General features: G+C 39.6%; 1 protein-coding gene across 5 annotated transcripts in view; it reads right to left on the bottom strand.

Moving 5' to 3' along the window:
• ST8SIA1 (ST8 alpha-N-acetyl-neuraminide alpha-2,8-sialyltransferase 1) overlaps positions 1 to 19,544 on the bottom strand; it is a 192,879-nt gene that overhangs the window by 61,285 nt on the left and 112,050 nt on the right. For 3 of the 5 annotated variants that reach the window (XM_054662946.2, XM_054662945.2, NM_001037303.1), the window contains 1 exon segment: positions 846 to 955. The exons of the other annotated variants lie outside the window; for them this stretch is intronic. In XM_054662946.2, the coding sequence (XP_054518921.1) occupies positions 846 to 955 (110 nt within the window). 5 annotated transcript variants of the gene reach the window in all.

Here is a 19,544-nt window from a genome sequence, read left to right as displayed (position 1 = left end):
TCCTGCCCAGCCCTGATTTCAAGGTGTGTTACTTTACACCCTCTCTAGCCAGAGCCCTCCAAGTTGTCACTCTTTGTCCTTCTTCCCTCTCACCCAGATAATCCCAAACCTGTCCTTATCCAATCACTTGCTGTCTTTCCTTCTATACGTGGCTGGTAAGCATGTCTGGGCAGAATCACCCAGCAGTGCAGGCTGCTGCCCCTACAATTTGGCAGTCTCTGTCCCTGGCTGAATATGTCTCAGCAATTCCTTTTCATGGTCCCGCAGGGGCCTCCTGTTTTTCCTGGAACTGACGTGCACATCACCACTCTGCTCAGTCCCTTTACCAAGCGTCCTCCTTGTTTGAAATTTACCCCTGCTCCTTTGTTCCAGTTTTCCCACTCACTCAAAGATTTAATCCGTCTTCAGATCCCACTTGCTACTTACACATGATTTGATCAAAAACTAAGAAGAATAAGGTATAGAATAAAATGAATCCATTAAAGCATTTATTCATAGAGAGTGGTCCTTAAGGAAAAGAACAATTTAAAAAGCCAGAATCACCTGACTGTACAATCTAAAATGAGATGTGAGATTTTCCACTTTCCCCTGCTCCCTTTATTCACAGCAGAGTGGGTATCTCTGCTCCACCTGAGCCTTCTTGGCTTTGTACTTTCTCGGGGCATGTTCCCTTGCTCCCCTTACCCCTCTCCTAAACTCGCTTGTCTATGAGCTGGAAGTGAAGCTAAGGAGCGTGCTACAACTGATTAATCACAAGTGACTAGTTTTGAAAAGCCCCAGGGCTCATGGGAGGGGTGGGGAAAAGGAGAGAAGGCAGAGGCCGCGCTGTGGGTGCTCTCTCTTACCGCATGACAAAATTTGCTTCATCTATTTGACGGCCACAGCCACTCTTCTTCAGAATCCCACCATTTCCCACCACCGCGCATTTCTTCAATGGCAGCTGGAATGGGGTTGCCTAGCAACAGAAAACAAGGCGGGTTTTCACTGCAAAGAACACACAACCGCTCACAAAATCATTGTTTACAGCAGACCCTTTGGAGGAATTTGACTGAAGACTGGGTCCAGCAAAAAAGAGCATGTGAAAAGAAAGATGCCAAGAAGTTTGTAAGGAACAAACTAGTCTGTTGCCTTGAAATTTAAAAAGCAAAATTTTTAAAAAGCCTCCCTGAAGTGTATTTAAATATAACAACATTTATTTTTTTCCTCTCCAATTGGCCATGCACATAGTAGAAGGTGTTTGCTAGGGAAAATTAAAAAAAAAAATACAAAGTAAACACAGGATTATTTTTAAAGCCATTAAGCTGGAAACAAATGAGCTCCATTCTCCTATGTGATTGCAATCTCATTCATTCATACAATCAGCCATTCACTTGATAAATGTTTCTGAACATTTCCTTTGCTAACTGTTGGGGAGAGATACATGTGGACAGAAGTCACAGGCCTGAGGGTTCACAATTTGGGATGTGAGGAAAGAAAGGGATGATGAGAGTGTGAAAACATATACCTAGGTAACAAACTCTATTATAATGCTGAAGTTGCTGCCAAAGAGATGCACACCGAATGCTATGGGGCAATCCACAAGGAGGAAGAAGGCATTTCTGCTGAGCCAACTCCGGGAAAGCTTTCTCACTTGGGATGAACCTTAAAGAATACGTAGGATTCCTCCAGGCACAGAAAGCAGCGTAAACAACGACACAGAAGTATTTGCTGAGAGTAATGCTGTGTTTATGAGCAAATGAACACTCTGGGTGGGTCTGTCTAGAGCTTAGGACCCACTAAGGGGCAAGTGACTTGTGTAGAACCACACAGCATGTGACTTTCTTTCTGCCAATACTGAACTGGACTGCAAAGAAAATGTTCAGTGTATCTGAGTGTTCCCTGAAGTGCTATTTATAGTATGAATATGAAAACCCAGCAATAGCCCCTGAAAGTGAAATGCGTCATTCGGCCACTTCTAGCTGGGTCAGCAAGAACTGCCAGGTACAGAATTTCCTGCTTGCTGAAACGACGCAGAGCAGCTGGAGTTCTTTAGGGAAAGACCTTTCATAAACACAACTGGCATCAAAAATAACCACCCTACATGAATCTCAAGCAAATAATATGGAATACCAAAAGAACAAATCCAATAAGTATATGAATATACACTGTAAGGGCCTCATATAGGCAGGAAGTAGTTAAACCAGAAATAAAATTCCAGGAGTTTCTGTATTCATTGGTAACTGAGGTGGCCACTTAATGCAGCATAAGAAGAGGATTTTATTCCTTTGATTTCTAGTTGTCAAAGGAACAGCCAGAGCTATGGAAATATTGTTGATAAAAATACAGTACTTAAAGTGTAATGTCTAAGCATTTGCCAGCAGAGAGTTAAGAATTTCCTGCATTACTACACCAGAGACCAGCCCAACAAACATCAGAGCAGATCCAGAGAGAAGAGACGGGCAAGAAACAGAGGGCTTGGAATCAACACTAGAAAAACATCAGTTAGAGCTATAATTTGTCAGATGAAGATTTAAATACTTACATTCAAAGTAGCTGTTTGTTTATTCCACAAGTATTTACAAAGTGCCTACTATGCGTCAGGCACTGCCCTGGGTGACAGGGACATAAGTAAAAATTTCTGTTCCCAGAGGTTATATTCTAGTGTGGAAAACAGATGATAAGTAAAGATAAATGAGTAACATGAGCAGTGGGTCAGATGGTGACACGAGCTTTGGAAAGGAAGAAAGCATTGCCATGAAAGGATTAGGAGATGCTTTCAGAGAGGAACTGCAATTATTATTATTATTATTGTCTTTTGAGACAGAGTCTCGCTTAGTCACCCAGGCTGGAGTACAGTGGCATGATCTCGGCTCACTGCAACTCCCACCTCCGGGATTCAAGCGATTCTCCTGCCTCAGCCTCTTGAGTAGCTAGGATTACAGGTACACGTTACCATGCCCAGCTAATTTTTTTTTTTTTTTTAGTAGAGATGGGGTTTCACCATGTTGGCTAGGCTAATCTCAAACTCCTGACTTCAGGTGATCAGCTTACCTCTTCCTCCCAAAGTGCTGGGATTACAGGAGCGAGCCACCGCACCTGGCCCCAGGAACTGCAATTTTAATAGGGTGATCAGGGAGGAGTTCAATTTGTGAGCAAATTCCTGCAGGAGATGAGGTAGTGAGCCTCACAGATCTCTGTGGGAACCCGTGGTGCAGAGACCCTAAGGAGAAAACATTCCTGGGATGGGAAAGGGGGAGCAAAGAGCCTGTTGTGTCTGGAGATGAAGAAGCGAAGCAGAAGAGGGAGGGAGAAGTAGGAAGGATATCAGAGAGTAGACTATTAGGGAGGTTGGGAAATACATTCTGCAGGGCCTTATAGGGTATTGTAAAGACATAGGTTTTTATTCTAAGATGAGAATCAAGTCAATGTTGGGTGTGCAAAGGAGTGACATTATGACATATTTTGGAGCAATCACTATACTGCTATGAGAACAGGCTGTAGAATGTCATGGGCAGAAAGAGAGAGACCAGATAGGAGTCTTTCATAAGAGATTTTGGTGACTCTTGGTCACTTTGGTGACTCCAGAATATGTCCAGAATCTGGCTGCTTCTCACTACCCCTATCACCATCACTAGGGGTAGTGAGAAGTAGCCAGAAGCTGGATATATTCTGGAGAAAGAGCTGCCTGGATTTGCTGATACAATGAAAACAGGGCAAGAGAAAAAGAGAGAAATCAGCGATGATGCCAAGAGTTCTGCCTTGAACAACTGTAGAGATAGACTTGCCATTTACCAACATATGGAAGACTACAGGAGGAGCAGGTTTCTGGGGAACGATTTGGAGTTCAATCTTAAATATGTCAAGTGCATGATGTCCTTTAGATACCCAGGTGGCAATATCAAGTAGGCAAGTGAATATATGACTATGCAGTCAGGGAGTTGGTCTTTCCTGGAGATAGAAAATAGAGAGTGATCAGCATGGGTATTTAAAGTCAGGAGGCTGGATGGTGAATGAGTGCAGATGGAAAAGAGAAGAGGTCTAAGAATTGTCCAAGTTAAAAAAAAAATAGTGTCTCAAGAAGAAAAGAAAAAAATTACATCAAATGCTATTGATAGATTAAGTAAGACAACAGCTGAAAATTGCCACTGAACTTAGCAACAGGAAGGTCACTGGTGACCTTGAAAAAGGTAGATTTAGTTCAGCGATAAGAACAAAAACCTGATCTAAGTTATACATGCACATTTGCATATTTCTTTTCATATAGCTTATTTGAAAAATCTGGGTTCACTCATGTTCAACTAATATTTAGTTTGCTCTATAAAAGCCAACTAAAAATCCCTTTAATTGTTGTCAAAGAGTGGTTCTTGCTTGAGCCTATTAGACTGGCAATTCCAGGTTTTCTGTCAGGAATCTGGCCGCAAAACAAACAGATCTTGGAAGCAGCAACATAGTCCTAGTTATAAACATTACCTCCTAACTTCCAAACTGTGGAACTATGGAATTGGAAGGTGGGCTGTCAAACCCCCCTGTATTCTGCTTCCTGTCCTGGAAGGGGTCTAACCTCACACAGGCTTTCATGAAATTCTATGAGTTTGTGGATGTCAAGCATCTAACCAAGCCACTGGCATGGAAGTCCACTCATCTTCCTTCCCTTTTTCATTTCTTTCCTCCTTCTAGCAGAGTCTCCCTGGCTTGTTCAAGCCATGAAATGCCTAGATTTCATGGTTTCTGTAGAACATGGTAAAACAGTAATTTAACACACTACCTTAACAATTAGTAATAATTTTATTAACAGAAAACTTAGCTATTATATCCATGCACTAGTAAATACCACCCCCCAAAGCCCTCAAACAAAAGTCCAGGGGTTTTTTTAAAAAAAAGCCATTTTGACTTTTTATTGACAAGCAATTTCATTTCATTTCAATAAATATTTCTTGAGTGCCTGAGTGCACTCTCTGGGCACTTATAATACGTCAATGAACAATAACAGCACACCAAAGCTTTACAGACAAAAAAACTTAATTGAGAAAATACTATGGATTTTTTTTTCTTTTTTTTTTTTTTGAGACAGAGTCTCCCTCTCGCCCAGGCCAGAATGCAGTGGCACGATCTGGGATCACTGCAAGCTCCGCCTCCCAGGTTCACGCCATTCTCCTGCCTCGGCCTCCCGAGTAGCTGGGACTACAGGCACCCGCTACCATGCCCGGCTAATTTTTTTGTATTTTTAGTAGAGACGGGGTTTCACCATGTTAGCCAGGATGGTCTCGATCTCCTGACCTTGTGATCCGCCTGCCTCGGCCTCCCAAAGTGCTGGGATTACAGGCATGAGCCACCGCGCCCGGCCAAAAATACTATGGATTTTTTAAAGTAATTGAGATAATACTCTCATTAATACTCACAGAATACCTCCTCAATTTCTCAGTTTGGCAATGGTCCATGTTTTCCAGAATGATGTATGAACAAGATGTTTTCCTTTATGAGTATACTTATATAGAAAGAAGTTTGGTCATCCATTGCCACATGAATATTACTATTTTAACAGAGAATATTTTTATTAAGGCATTGCATACTGTCTTTTCAAATGTGTCTCCTTGTACCTATGCCAGAAAATAATCTACTGGATTTGAGAATATAATATACTATAACACTCTTGCTAACCTTAAAAAAATCTACTCTAAATGCAAGGATAAATTAGACAGATTAACTATAGTAATGAGCTCAAGGGTTTTTTTCTTTTTTCTTCCTTTTTTTTTTTTTAGAAAGGGTCTAGTTCTGTGTCACCCATGCTGAAGTACAATGGTGTCATCACGGCTCACTGCAGCCTTGATCTCCCAGGCCCAAGCAATCCTCCTGCCTCAGCTTCCCAAGTAGCTGGAACTATAGGTGCATGCCACCACACACAGCTATTTTTTGTATTTTTTGTAGAGACGAGATTTCGCCATGCTGCCCAGGCTGGTCTCAAACTCAGGTTCAAGCAGTCTGCTCGCCTCAGCCTCTTAAAGTGTTGAGATAAGGCATGAGCCACTGCGCCCAGCCTCACAGATTTTCTATTCTTGCTCAGCCACTAACCATCCTACGGATCTTTGTCCAGAGTTTTTAATCTGTAACTGTTCCATCTGTTAATGGCCATCTTATTAGTGACCATATTATATTAATCATCTGGATTCAGATTTGTCAGGCCCTTCAACCCCTCAGTGCCTCACTGGAAACAAGGCATGATAAAAAACCATCTGTTCCATCTTCCAGGACTATTACGAGAGTTAAAATAAGGTGAGGCATTTACCATTATCGGTAACCTCTGAAGTCCCATATAAATATATTATATTAATTCATTATTATGTACTAACAAAATTGCATTCCTTAGGGGAAAGTTAGTATTTTGCTAGACCACTGTAATATTTAGTCTATATTTGTGTGAGATATTTTCAATTTCAAAGATTTATATAGTTGTTTTTTTTTTTTTTTTTTTTGAGACACAGTTTCACTCTGTCCCCCAGGCTGGAGTGCAGTGGTCCAATCACGGCTCACAGCAGCTTCAACCTCCTGGGCTCAAGCAATCCTCCTGCCTCAGCCACCAGAATAGCTGGGGCTACAGGCATGTACCACCATGCCTGGCTAATTTTTGTTTTTTGTTTGTAGACACGAGGTTTCACCATGTTACCCAAGCTAATTTATATATATTTTGAACAAATCAATATTTTTTGTCATTGGTCCTTTGAGGGTGTATTTGTTTTGAGACAGTCTTGTTCTGTCACCCAGGCTGGAGTGCAGTGCCGCAATCTTGGCTCACTGCAACCTCAGCCTCCTGGGTTCAAGCAATTCTCCTGCCTCAGCCTCCCGTGTAGCTGGGATTACAGGTGCCTGCCACCACGCTCGGGTCTTTTTTTTGTATTTTTAGTCGAGACGGGGTTTCACCATGTTGGCCAGACCTCAGGTGATCTGCCTGCCTCGGCCTCCCAAAGTGCTGGGATTACAGGCGTGAGCCACCATGCCCAGCCAAGGGTGTATTTATTAATACAACTTCTATCAAGCCATGAGTTTTAATAACATATTTTTGTAGAAATCATTGCAGGTATCATATCTTTTTTTTCAACACCTCATAGCTGGACTAAGTACAGATGAGATGATCAACAAATTGTTCAATAATTAGTTATTTAATCACAAAATTTTCCTGGAGCATCTAATCCATTCTCAGCAGTTTCCGGACCTAAAATGGCATTTCCTTATATTGTAATGAATATATAAATTAATCTCCAAATTTGAAGAACAACCGTGAGCCCCATCACTCTAAATATGAACCGGTCAGTAAGCCCATCCAGTGTGTTGCTTCTGAGATACCCCTTATCCTCATTTTCCACAGTCTGCCTCACTCGTGCCTCTTCTCAAACAGCCCTAATACCTAACTTCCCTGTTCATTCATCAACCTTTCATTGAGCACCTAGTATGGGCCAGGAGCTGTTATGGATGCTGAAAATGTGATGGTGGACAAAATAGACATATACCCCGCTCATGCAGCTTACACGCTAAATAGAAAAACAGAATTTAACAAACATGACAGCAAAATGCAGAGTGCTATAAGGTTAGGAAAAATTTCTCTGAGGAATTAACATTTAAGCTGAGATCCATAGCTTTAAGCATATGAAAGTAGTTGAGATTTCTGGTCTATTAGATAACATTAGGAAGGTGAAAAAAAGACAAAAATTCGGATCTTTGGTGTTTTATAGCATGCATGAGAGTGAAAAGACTTGTTAAGTGCCAGCTGCAAACATATTCCTAGCTGACAAAATGACTTATGGAAAAATGCTATTCAAATCTGAAGAATTTAAACCCCGTTTGTTGTGCCTTATGTAAATAGTACTGGAGCATCTCAGAATGGTTTTTATAATTAAGTTAACAAAGCATCATTTACCAGAGTCACTTTCAAAGCCCGAAGCCCACCTCTTCCTCCTCTCCTTGTGCAATCCACACAAAGCAACAAAGAGCTGGCCAGCTGGGACTCCACCTCCAACCCCGAACAGCAGAGCCAGCACTGACCTCCACCACTGGCACAAGGAGACTTTACACCTACTCATCTTCCAACCCACAGACATAACTAGATGTCTTGAATGATAATTGTGTGACCTCCAGAAGCACATGAGTTAGCCACCATAAATCATTCATTGTTGCAGAGTCTGAGCTGGTCTGGGAGGCAGGGCAAAAAGTAGGAAGTGCATGGAGAAAAAGAAAATGTAAACCACTTAGTGGATAGAGAATTGGATGCAACAGTAATTTTCATAGGAACACACAACATTTTATTAAGAGCACTTCTGATTACAAATTAAGTTACAAGAGCCTTTGTGAGAGGCTGCCTTTGAGGCATGTCTACAATTTTAAAAATCAGCATCATGCATTGATATGAAATCAAAATCTAAGAATTAAAAAGAAGTTCTTTAAAACCACTAAAGGGCAGAACAAGAGATTGCGGGCAGGCTGCAATGTCCTTACATCCACGTTATAAAAAATAACTAACCTTAAATATAGATTTCTTGAATCCTTTTCGGATTCTTTTTGAATCTAAAAACTTCAGAATCCCCGAAGCAACCAGCTCACCAGGAATCTTATCAATAGTGGAGTTCTCTCAGAACTGACCTAAGGCCTGAACAGATATGAGGAGGCTCTGAGGCTCTGGGATTTATGAGAATTGAGTGCTAGATTGAATCAATTTAAGCAGACTACTGGCCAATTAAATATGTTTAATTTCAACAATTATCTAAGCAACGAACAGATATTCGAAATGTTCTCTAGCTTTTGAAGACGACAACAGGAGTCTCCGTGTTTAAAGTTTAATATAGGATATATCAGATTATTATGATCACTCTTACCATACTTCACTGCTTAGTTTCTGAGATGTGCTGAGTAATTTTTCACCTACTTTGCTTGTGATCATTCTTCTCCTGGCTCCCTTCTGCCACTCCCTAGTTCCTCTTTTATCTGCAGCCTACATTTGTTGCTTTGTTGCTTTTATATGTTGGGAGGATGCCAAAATTATTTATGAAAGTGTATTGTTTTAGAAATTTAAAATAATGAGGCTACCATAACTAAGTTTTGTTGATTTTGTTACACATTTATGTTTATGTGATACTCTTTTAGCTAAAAGAGTGATGCTTACTTTCACACTTGGCAATATAAAGAAAAATTGGTGTTTTGGTTGTTGGTGGCAAGAAGCTTTTGTTGTTCTTGTTTGTGTGTTTATTTGCCCTAGTAATCCCCGCCAAACTCTTTTCTCTTTGACAGGAAGGGGAAGCAGGTCTTCCTTGTCATGTAATTGTGTTTTAAAGCTAGAAAAATTATCCAGACACTCAGTATTTGGAATTGTGGCACCAAGTGCCACAATCAAGAAGAATCAATAGCAGTGTTAGCTGCAGGTCTCAAACCATATTGGAAAAGCACAGAGTTTGCTTTGCAAGCCTTCAGAGTGGTCTGAAAGGCTGTCACTACATGCCACCTGCTATCAGTCATGATGTCAAAACATATGTTTGCCCTTCTTAATGAAAATCTCAAGTTTTTGACCATAAGAACTCAACTCACACATCTAATTGCATTCCGACCCTTTTCTTTCTATATACCCGCACCCACGTATCCTCCAGGACTCCCACACACAATTATGCTTCATCCACACACATAATTTAATTTCTTGCCCATATGTTAATTATATCCTCAACTTAGGCATCTAAATACACACCCCTGCCTCATATTTAATTATAGCCCCCCTCTTATGAATGTAATTACATCATTCAGCCTCCCACCTAATTATGCCCTCCTTAACATATTTAATTGCACTGCCCTGCTCCAGGACCTAATTACATTCTAACCAGTGCACCAATCAAGCCCCCAACTCTCCAACAATACTCCTCACATGAACATCTCTTTATCCCTGTACCCCAGTGACTTTATTACTTCAACTAAGGACTGGCAAATTACCACAAGCGAATTCCTAGCGAGCATGGTGCCCAGCTAAACAAACAAAATAATAACAAGATGCATGCAGCTGAATCAAAAGCAGTTTTGGTTCTTTCCAGTAAGTAAACTAACAAGTATTGGCTTTTTCAATTATTTAACTAGCCCCTTGGAAGTCCAAATTAAAATTTCAGTTGTTTTCTTACTTTGCATACGTAAGCATTTTATGATGAAAATATCTGGTAATTAGTTCAATTATTTCAGAGAAAAAAAACTTCTCATTATAGGTACTTAATTATTAAACCCTTTAAAAAACATTACACAAAATTTTCCCTTAAGATACATATTTGTACATGCTAATTATAGAATATTTGTAGTTTCCTACCACTCAAGGACTTTTAACTGTTCTTCAATTATATGAAAACAAATTTCCAGAAAGCTGCTAAGATTTGTATTCCCCATTCTATTAATAAAATTGTGATTTTAAAAGGATAACTTCAGTGTTATGCTTTCTACACAGGATGCTTCTTTGGAAATTGAATGATGTGAATATTTATATAGTGGATGCTATTTGCCTATTAAAATTTCTTACTCAATCCATTATAAAAAATAACACAAAAGCATTCCAAAAAGTGTTTTGTATGTTTCACATATGATCTGTTATTCTGGATACAACTCATGTGGCATCAGTTCATGTGCCCATGCAGCAGATTTATTAAACATTTCATAGTCAAGTCCCAATGAATTGAAATTTTTTACTGATGTTGTTTCTGAACCATAAGGTGACAAAGACTGTGTCTATACTTCAGGGCAGAGGTTGACCACATTTTAAAAGTCCTCAAAACTGTTTTCTTTTCATGATGGAAAGGGTAGGAAATACGAAGGGCAGGCCCAACATTTCAAAGGTAGGGCCAATCATCTTAGTAGTGGAGCAAAACATGGAAGAAGCAGCAGCAGGAAGAACTAAGCTTCATGCCATTGCTAGACGTCATACTTGCAATCCCCTCATTGGAAATACCACTGAAAGATTCATTTTCTCCGAATACAGAAAGCACATCTTCATGTTGATGAGCATCATCTTGTAGCCCACCTGCCTGCATCCAGTCCCTGCTGTTAATGTTCCCCTATGACAATTGGCAAGTTATTTAACCTTAGGGCCTTAGTTGTCTCACTTGTAACAATTGTACTGACTTCTTACAGTTGTTGTGAGAATTAAATGACTTATGTCTGGCACAAGGTAAATGATCAATAATTGTTATTTTTATCTTTAAGAGATCAACATTTTCTCAGCAACACAGGCTAGAAATCTCAGAGCCATTTTTGCTTACCTCTCTCTTAATATCTACGTAACACCTCCCTCTGCAGAGGCTCTTCTGTTCTTCTCCTCTTTCCACTCTCACTGTAACTATTGTTTAAAATGGTTTAATGCTGTAAATTGGCCTCTAGTTCTTGCCTATCATCAATCCTTCACTCTCATATCCTAATTCTTCTAAAACAAAAGCTAGTGCAAATCAATTTTCTAATAAAAAAAAAAAGTACCATGTTTTCCCTTGCCCACAGACAAAAACACTTCGGATCTTCATTGAAGCACCCACCCAGGACCTCTCAACACCCTAAACTTCCTGTTCATTCTTTTCTACCAGCTGGTTATCTATGCATACACCCAATATTCCCTCCACACCATTTTACCCACCTGTGTTTCCTCAGACACAGCCTGAATTTCTTGTCTCCCTACCTCTGTTAAAGCTGCTTCAATGGCTCGCCCTCACCCCTTCTCCTTACTTTCTCTACTCTATTACCTGCCTTCCAAATTATTTTTCAACCTTAAGATCTATGAAGGGTCTGCAGGTATAGTGTCCAATAAAATTCCCTACAAGTGCAAGGAATGCTAAAAAAAACTCAAGCAGACAAGAGGCACACCGGAATTCATTTATGCCCCATGAGTCATGAGATTATGTATTAAAGCTGTGCACAGTGGCCCGTAAATGCACGTGGAATTGAAACAAATCATTTATTCAATACTTCAGAGACTTCCAACCTTATTACTGTTGCTACTGTTATTTTCTCTGCTTCAAAATCGAAGGCTTTATTGTTTCTCAGACAAGGTTATACCAGAAAACCCCTATTTAAAAAAAAATATATATATATATATAGGCCAGGCATGGTGGCTCACATCTATAATCCCAGAACTTCAGAAGGCTATGGCAGGAGGATTGCTTGAGGCCAGGAGTTTGAGACCAGCCTAGTAAAACTCTGTCTCTACTAAAAATATATATTTTTTAATTAGCCTAGCATCATGGCATGGACGTGTAGTCCCAGCTACTTGGGAGGCTGAGGTGGGAGGATCTGTTGAACCTAGGAGTTGAAGGCTGCAGTGAGCTATGATTGTGCCACTGCATTGCAGCCTGGGTGACCGAGTGATACCCTGTCTCTTGAAAAAAATGTGTGTACACATACTCACACCCACACACATACACAAAAGTATATATATACACACACACACACACACACACACACACACACACACATACACAAAAGAGAAGATGAGGTAAAGTGGACACCCTTCCCCAATTTCTTGGTCTCTCTATTTCTGGAAGTGACACTTAGACACCCCAAGGAATTTGATGGTGTAGAAAACCATGAATAAAATCCAACTCCATTTTTTCGGAAATGAAGAACTACAAATACCAAGCAAGTTTCAGTTAAGAACATTTGGCAAGTATTTATTGAGTGCCAACTAACCATATACCAGTCACTGTATGAGATGCTGGGTCAGAAACTGTGAGCTTCAGTTCAGTATTTGCGACACTAAAAGGTGGTATCAATTAGGGCATCCATTTTGTTTTCAACTATAAATAGTGTGCAATTACTTAGTAAGTAATGCAGCAGACTGCTAAACTGTTAATCCAATTTAACTGATTAGGCACCTGAACTATCAGCACCAGGATCAATTGCCTGCGAATTAACTATTATTTTCATTTAAAAAAAAGCATGTCCATGATTGACTATCTCATATATAACTATTTTATTCCATTAAAAGATAAATAAGCCAAGCAGAGAATATTCCTTTTGGGAATAACTGGCTGCTGCTGATGCTTTATTTCCCCAATTTAATAAAATGTATCTGCCATCCTTTCTTACTGATAAAAAGGAAAATAAGTGATTTCCAGAGCATCCTTCTCTTCCCAGTATTCCTGCCTTAATTATCTCTCAGGACTCCGCATACAAGCATCCAATCAGCTTAGTTTTGCAGCCTGTAAATTACCTTCACACATTCCTACCTTTACTTATTTCTCCTGACCTGCTTGGCTTATCGTCTACCCTTTTTTCACAGTGTAACTCACATATTTCAGAGACACATGGAATTCATATTAAAGATGCATATTCTTGGTCTACTTCAGCCCTCTAGAAATAGGATCTCTGGGTAGAGCTAGGAATCTGAAGTTGCCCTACACGATACAATTCACCTGCACAGTGATGTTTGTGATCCACCTGATCTGCCAACTCTCAGATATGACCTGAGGTCTTCCTTCCCTAGAACTTTCCCTGACCTATGTCATCTTCCAGGATTGGCATGCACATCCTGCCCATTCCCACAGAAACACCTACTGCACTTACCGTCCGTCTCACTAAGCAGACATTCTAGGCCCTTAGCACTGGGTAACACTTGACTAGCTACTGTTGTGTACACCTGTCTTCCACAACAGCGAATAAGCCCCTCAAGGGTATAAACCACGTCTTTGTAACTCTTAGTGTCTCCAGAGCCTACCACATAGGTATACAGATGTTTTCATTAATTAATTGATTTAATCCAGCCCCAGACTTTCTGGAGAAATGCCAAGAATCTATCTAAGCAAATGGAGCAAACCTGTTCCCTTTTTCAGACCACTGACAGAAAGGTTAAGGAAATTGCTAAATGATCCACAGATGAGCTTTTTAGATTATTTTAAAGTCTAGCACACCAGAGGTGCAAAATGAAATGCCTACACAATTCAAGCAGGTAACATAAACGAGTGGAAGGAAGGCAACAGGAAGTGCTAGAGACTGTGGCAAACAAAGGGCACATGGCCAAATGTATTAGTCTGTTTTCACACTACTAATAAAGACATACCTGAGAGTGGGTAATTTATAAAGAAAGAGGTTTAACTGACTCACAGTTCAGCATGGGGGGGAGGCCTCAGGAAACAATCACGGCAGAAGGGGAAGCAAACACATCCTTTCTCACGTGGCAGCAGCGAGGAGAAGTGCAGAGCGAAGTTGAGGGGAGGGGGGAAGCCCGTTATAAACCCATCAGATCTCGTGAGAACTCACTCATTATCGTGAAAACTCACTCACTATCATGAGAACAGCATGAGGGCAACCGCCCCCATGATTAAATTACATTCCACCTGGTCCCTCCCTTACATGTGGGGATTACGGGAACTACAATTCAAGACGGGAGCTGGGTGGGGACACAGCCAAACCAAAACCATATCACCAAAGCAACAGGATAAGGAGCTGCTCATGCCCTACTCATGGGCATAGGAGCCAGGACTGCCAGATATTCTGATTTTTTTTTCAAGTGATACTAAAAATCCAGGTGTTAATGTAAAAGCTCCTCGTTTTTAAAAGTTGGCATATAGTTCAAACGATTTTTTTTTAAAGTAAAGCCAAAATTTGAAGGCCAGATTTGTCTTAACTGCTAGCCAATTTGCATATCCTACTATAGACCCAGGCAGGGCCCTAGCAGACTTAATAAATAAATTTATTCCAAGAGTAGGCAGTTAGAGAAGAGTGCATATCTAAATTATTCCAAAAGACACAGTAGGAAAATACATGCTTTAGGGAATTTTAGCCAACGATTGGGAAAGACTCTTTTCTCTGTGCCAGATTTAAATGAAATACAGGGTTGTTTTTTTTTTATAAAGCAGTTAGTAAAAAATTCAGGATTCTAACTGACAAAGAGAAGTCCAAAAGTTTCTAAAAGTCTCCCTTGCTTCTTTTCAAAATAACATTAAGTAATATTTGTATATTACCTGCAGTGATTTCTCAGCCCTCTGTTGGGTGGACTTCCCATCCTAAATGGCTTGTTTTCTAACCAAAAAGGGATCAGATCAGATGGGATCATACAATACTATTGTAATGTGTATGTTTATTTAACAAGATATTATGGATACCTTCCTTTCATGATTGTAATATCAACATGGTATTTAACTGTAGAGGTGATTCATAATTTAACCAATCCCTTAATGTTGAATATCTTAGGTTATTCCCACTTTTTCACTATGATAAACAATACTGTTATAAACATCTTTGAATTGTGGCAGAGCTAAGAAAGTAGCTGAGAAATGGGAGTATCAGCCCACTGTATTCTCTTCTTTTACATGGACAATAAAGTTTGCTTAATTGTATGTAAAACACCTCACATAAAAGAGGTCTTGAAGAGACAGAACCCTCTTTTAACAAGTTCACCATCACTAACCCATTCCATATAGAGGTCCTCCTGCTGTTACTTATCTGATACATATAGCCTGGAGCAGTTGTATAGTTAATTCTTTAAGATAAATCCTTAAATATGGAATTGTTAGGTTTAAACAATTTGGCCCACATTACAGAAATTAGCAACTGAGTAAGTGTCCATCCATTTCCAAGGAAAACAAAATGGGAATCTCCTTATACACTATTATAGGTATTTCAGACATATCAGGAGAGAGACTTCATTAGGTTGTAATCATTTTGTAGCATATTACCTAATTTGAAAGGAAATGCAAGGCAGTTTAAAGGGCTAAATTTGTAGATGTTAGCTTCAACAGGCCTCAGTTTGAATCTTGACTTGGAATCACAGCATGGAACCAGTGTCTAACTAGGAAATTCCAGGCAGGACACTTTTGGCTCAGCCTCAATTTCTACATGTAAAATGGAGACAATAATATCAGCATCATATGTTGGGATTATCAGATAATGCATGCAAAACATTTAGCAAAGAGTCTAGCACATAGTTAGTCTTCAACAAACTATAGTTGTAGAGTGTAGCCACAAAATTGAATCAAATTGAGAAAATATAACCAACCTACTTTTTGGTAGGTTTTCTCTAATACATTTGAGTTTCATTAATGTTTCCTATGCACTTTCCTTAAAGTGTCACATTTTGGGGAATTGAGTTTATTTATTTAAATTAACTTACTAATTATTTCCAATTTAAAATTAAAATACTGAATTAAAACAAAAATACGTTCAATATAATTTTTCCTCTAAATCTATTTCAAATAAGAAACTTTTACGTGAACCTAGAGTGTGGAATGATAGACAATGGAGACTCAGAAAGGTAAAGGGGTGAAAGGGGGCTGGATAATGAGAAATTATTTAATAAGGACGCTGTATGTGATTCTGGTGATGGATACACTAAAAGCCCTGACTTCACTGCTATGCAGTATATCCATGGAACAAAATTATACTTGTACCCCATAAATTTACACAAATTTTAAAAATAGGAACAAAAAGAAAATTGAAATTTTAAAAGAAGAAACTTTTGTAGGAGTCGTAAACAGTTGACGTTAATTGCTTTATTTGTACAGGTGGTCACAGATTCATAATTAGTAAATGGAAATACACTAAAAAGTTCATTGTGCCTTTTTTCCTATGTATTTGGCCATACTTGCACCTACCATGTCACTTGCAATCGTGGCAGCCTTTTACATGAGGTAGGTAGTTTACGTCTGCAGTTCCCACAGGCACATAGATTTCCTTTTTCTTTCCAATAGGAGCCTCAAGAAAATGAAGCTTTGGTTGTTTCATCAGCAGTGGCTTTGATGAACCTTTTGGCTCACATATCCATTAACTGACTCAGTAAGAAAACATCTGCATTAACAGGATGAGTTTCAAGGCTGGAATGACTTTCTTATAAGTGTACTAAACAGAATGCCAAGCCCACAGGAAGCACTGGCAACAGAAAGTTTGGAGTTGGCCAATTTAATCCTCAATGCTTCTCAAGCACAACTTAATTGAGGAAAACTTCACAGACAGATGGAACGATAGCATATATAAACTCTATATGAATATACATAACATATCTAAATCATTCCTCAGTCATCTTCTAAGTGCCCAGGTCATGGAGAATAAAATGGTTATTTACACAATTACAGCATCAGAGGATTCTGCCACTTCCAATGTACTTTGTGATGGGTACTGAACCTTTCTTAGCCTCAGCTTCCTCATCTATAAAATGGGGTGAAGGGAAACATAAGAAATTACCTCTACAGTTATTGAAAGAATTAAATAAAATGATAATTATAAAAAGTGCCAGGTCTGGAACTTAGAAATCATTCAGTCAATATGACCTATTAATAGCTGTAAAATACGAGAGCGCCAATCATCACATTGCTCTGGTGGCTTCCCTGCTCCAAGTAGTCATTCTGATGTTCTGTGTCCTACATCAGCCTTTCCTGTCTCCTTGTTCTCTGCATCCCTCCACTGTTCTTAGATCTCTCAACCATCTGCAAAAGTGAAAGGAAATTTCTACATATCAAGATCCCCATGGTATGACATAACCTAAAACATGAAATTTAAATTTCCTTCAGGTACTCTCTTTTTAAAGACATGACATAATCTATGACATTTTATTACCATTATTTTTATTCATATGATAACACTTTGCCTTTTTCCCCAAAGGTTTCCTGGCCCTTACTTAATCTATCTTACATCTTATAAATCCTTACCACTGAATGCTTATTTTCCTAAGCCCAAATCTTTATCTTCTAAATCCTTTCTTGCCCCTATTTGTTCATGATGCAATAAAAGGTCACCAATGAAATTACAAAATGCCTTAAGTGAACGTTTTAAGTGAATGACTATAATTTACTTTATAATTTTTGACCTGCTATGGTCTTACTTTCAAATATTGCAGAGAGCACGTTGCTACTTGTTTTACAGGGCCATTTCCTTGAAATGTAATTACAAGCTGAAAAAGCAGTCCTAGGGGATTACTTAATGTATGTCCTTTACTAATTCCAAGGACAGTCAAAAAGTTTTCAACTCGAAGGATGATTGTTCAAACTGCCCACACCAACCAAGGTTTAGTGTTCATAATCTGGATGAAACCATTTTCTTGTTTAGAGTTCAAGGGGTTAAAAAATTATTACTGTCTCTGGCAAGAGGTTGTTTGGGAACTATATTGACTGGCTTGTTTCCTAAACATATTGGCTCCACGGCGCTACAAAGACTGAAAAGTATTTTCCTCCAGCAGCTGGGCCAAGATAAATTGAAAACTAACAGGGAGACAGTATGTCAATTTCAAAGATACTGGTATTATAATAGCTGTGGTTTTAAAATACAAATCCCAGTCATTCGCTTTGTGGGAAAATTGGTACAAGAATATTTGATGGCTAAAAGACTGAAGAGCACCAAGGCTCCAACACAAGAGCCGAGAGTCTGGAGATGCCAGCTCCTGGCAGGGAAGAGACCTCGGAACCAGTTCAGCTTTTTGCTCTGTCACTGCACTCTGCCATTTAGTTCTGGTTGGGGAGAAGGCAGAGACTGACTGAGCTGACATCTCTGACTGTGATTTTTACATCTTCAAAAACAGCAGCAATTTCTCCATTATGGTGTCCTTTAAGATTGATTTCATTGCAACATCTGAGACTTGTATTATCTAATGACACAAGGGTGACATGGTAACAAAAGGGCTCGGGGTCACCCTGTTTGACTACCTTCACAGTTAGCCTTAAAGGCTTCAGTCTGGGACAGTTATTCTGAGGTTTCTTACCGATAATGACAGGAGGCAGACAAATGCCTAGATACGGGCAGGTCCTGGAGAAACCCCACCTCCAAGTTGCAGACAGTTTAAAGCCTGAAAGCCAAGCTACAAGTTAAATCCTCGGACTGGATTGAGACCCCACCTGCCCGTTTGGCACACTTTCCTCTGATTGATCCCCACCGTTCACCTATTTTTCATATACCCACACTTTCCTAATTGGCTTTCTACACCGTCATGTCCACCTTTGAGTGGCATCTTTGCTTTGACCTTTTTGCATAGTCACAAATCAATCAATACAAACTACCTATTCTGAGCCCATAAAGAGCCCCAGGCTCAGCCATATTGAGAACTTTACTGCCTTTGGGTAGGGGGACCATCCCTGCTAAAAGCTGTTTCATCCTTCAGTGAAACTCCCTGCCTTGCTCACTCTTCAAATTTCTGTGTGCCTACTTCTTCCTGGTCATGAGACAAGAACCCAGACCTAGCTGAGCTAACGAGCAAAAAAATCCCTCATCATTATGTTGACTGCTTCCAATGTGAGGATTTTCCCCTCCACTCTCTATTAATGAACTCCAAGTCTCTTTATATTTATACCAAAACATAGGCTCTAGGTACACCAGGATACACTTGGTGATTGTATCCACCAAAACTAAGCAGCTGAACTCATTCATTCATTCATCATTCCACTAAAATTTATTGAATCTCTACCATGTCTCAAGCACTATGCTACAAACTGAGATACATAACTCCCTATCATCCAGAATTAAACACTATCCCTGGAGAGGTTTCCAGCTGGTGAGAGAAGGCAACTTCCATCAAATACTTATAGAATTGAATATGAAGTTGCAAATGAAAGGTACCTGGTGCTCTGGGGACCAGCCCCCTCCTCCCCAGGAAA

The sequence above is a fragment of the Pan troglodytes genome, chromosome 10 (genome assembly GCF_028858775.2).
Source record: "Pan troglodytes isolate AG18354 chromosome 10, NHGRI_mPanTro3-v2.0_pri, whole genome shotgun sequence".
Lineage (NCBI taxonomy): Eukaryota > Metazoa > Chordata > Mammalia > Primates > Hominidae > Pan > Pan troglodytes.
The sequence above is the reverse complement of the archived record's forward strand: the minus strand, read 5'-3'. Positions and strand labels throughout refer to the sequence as shown.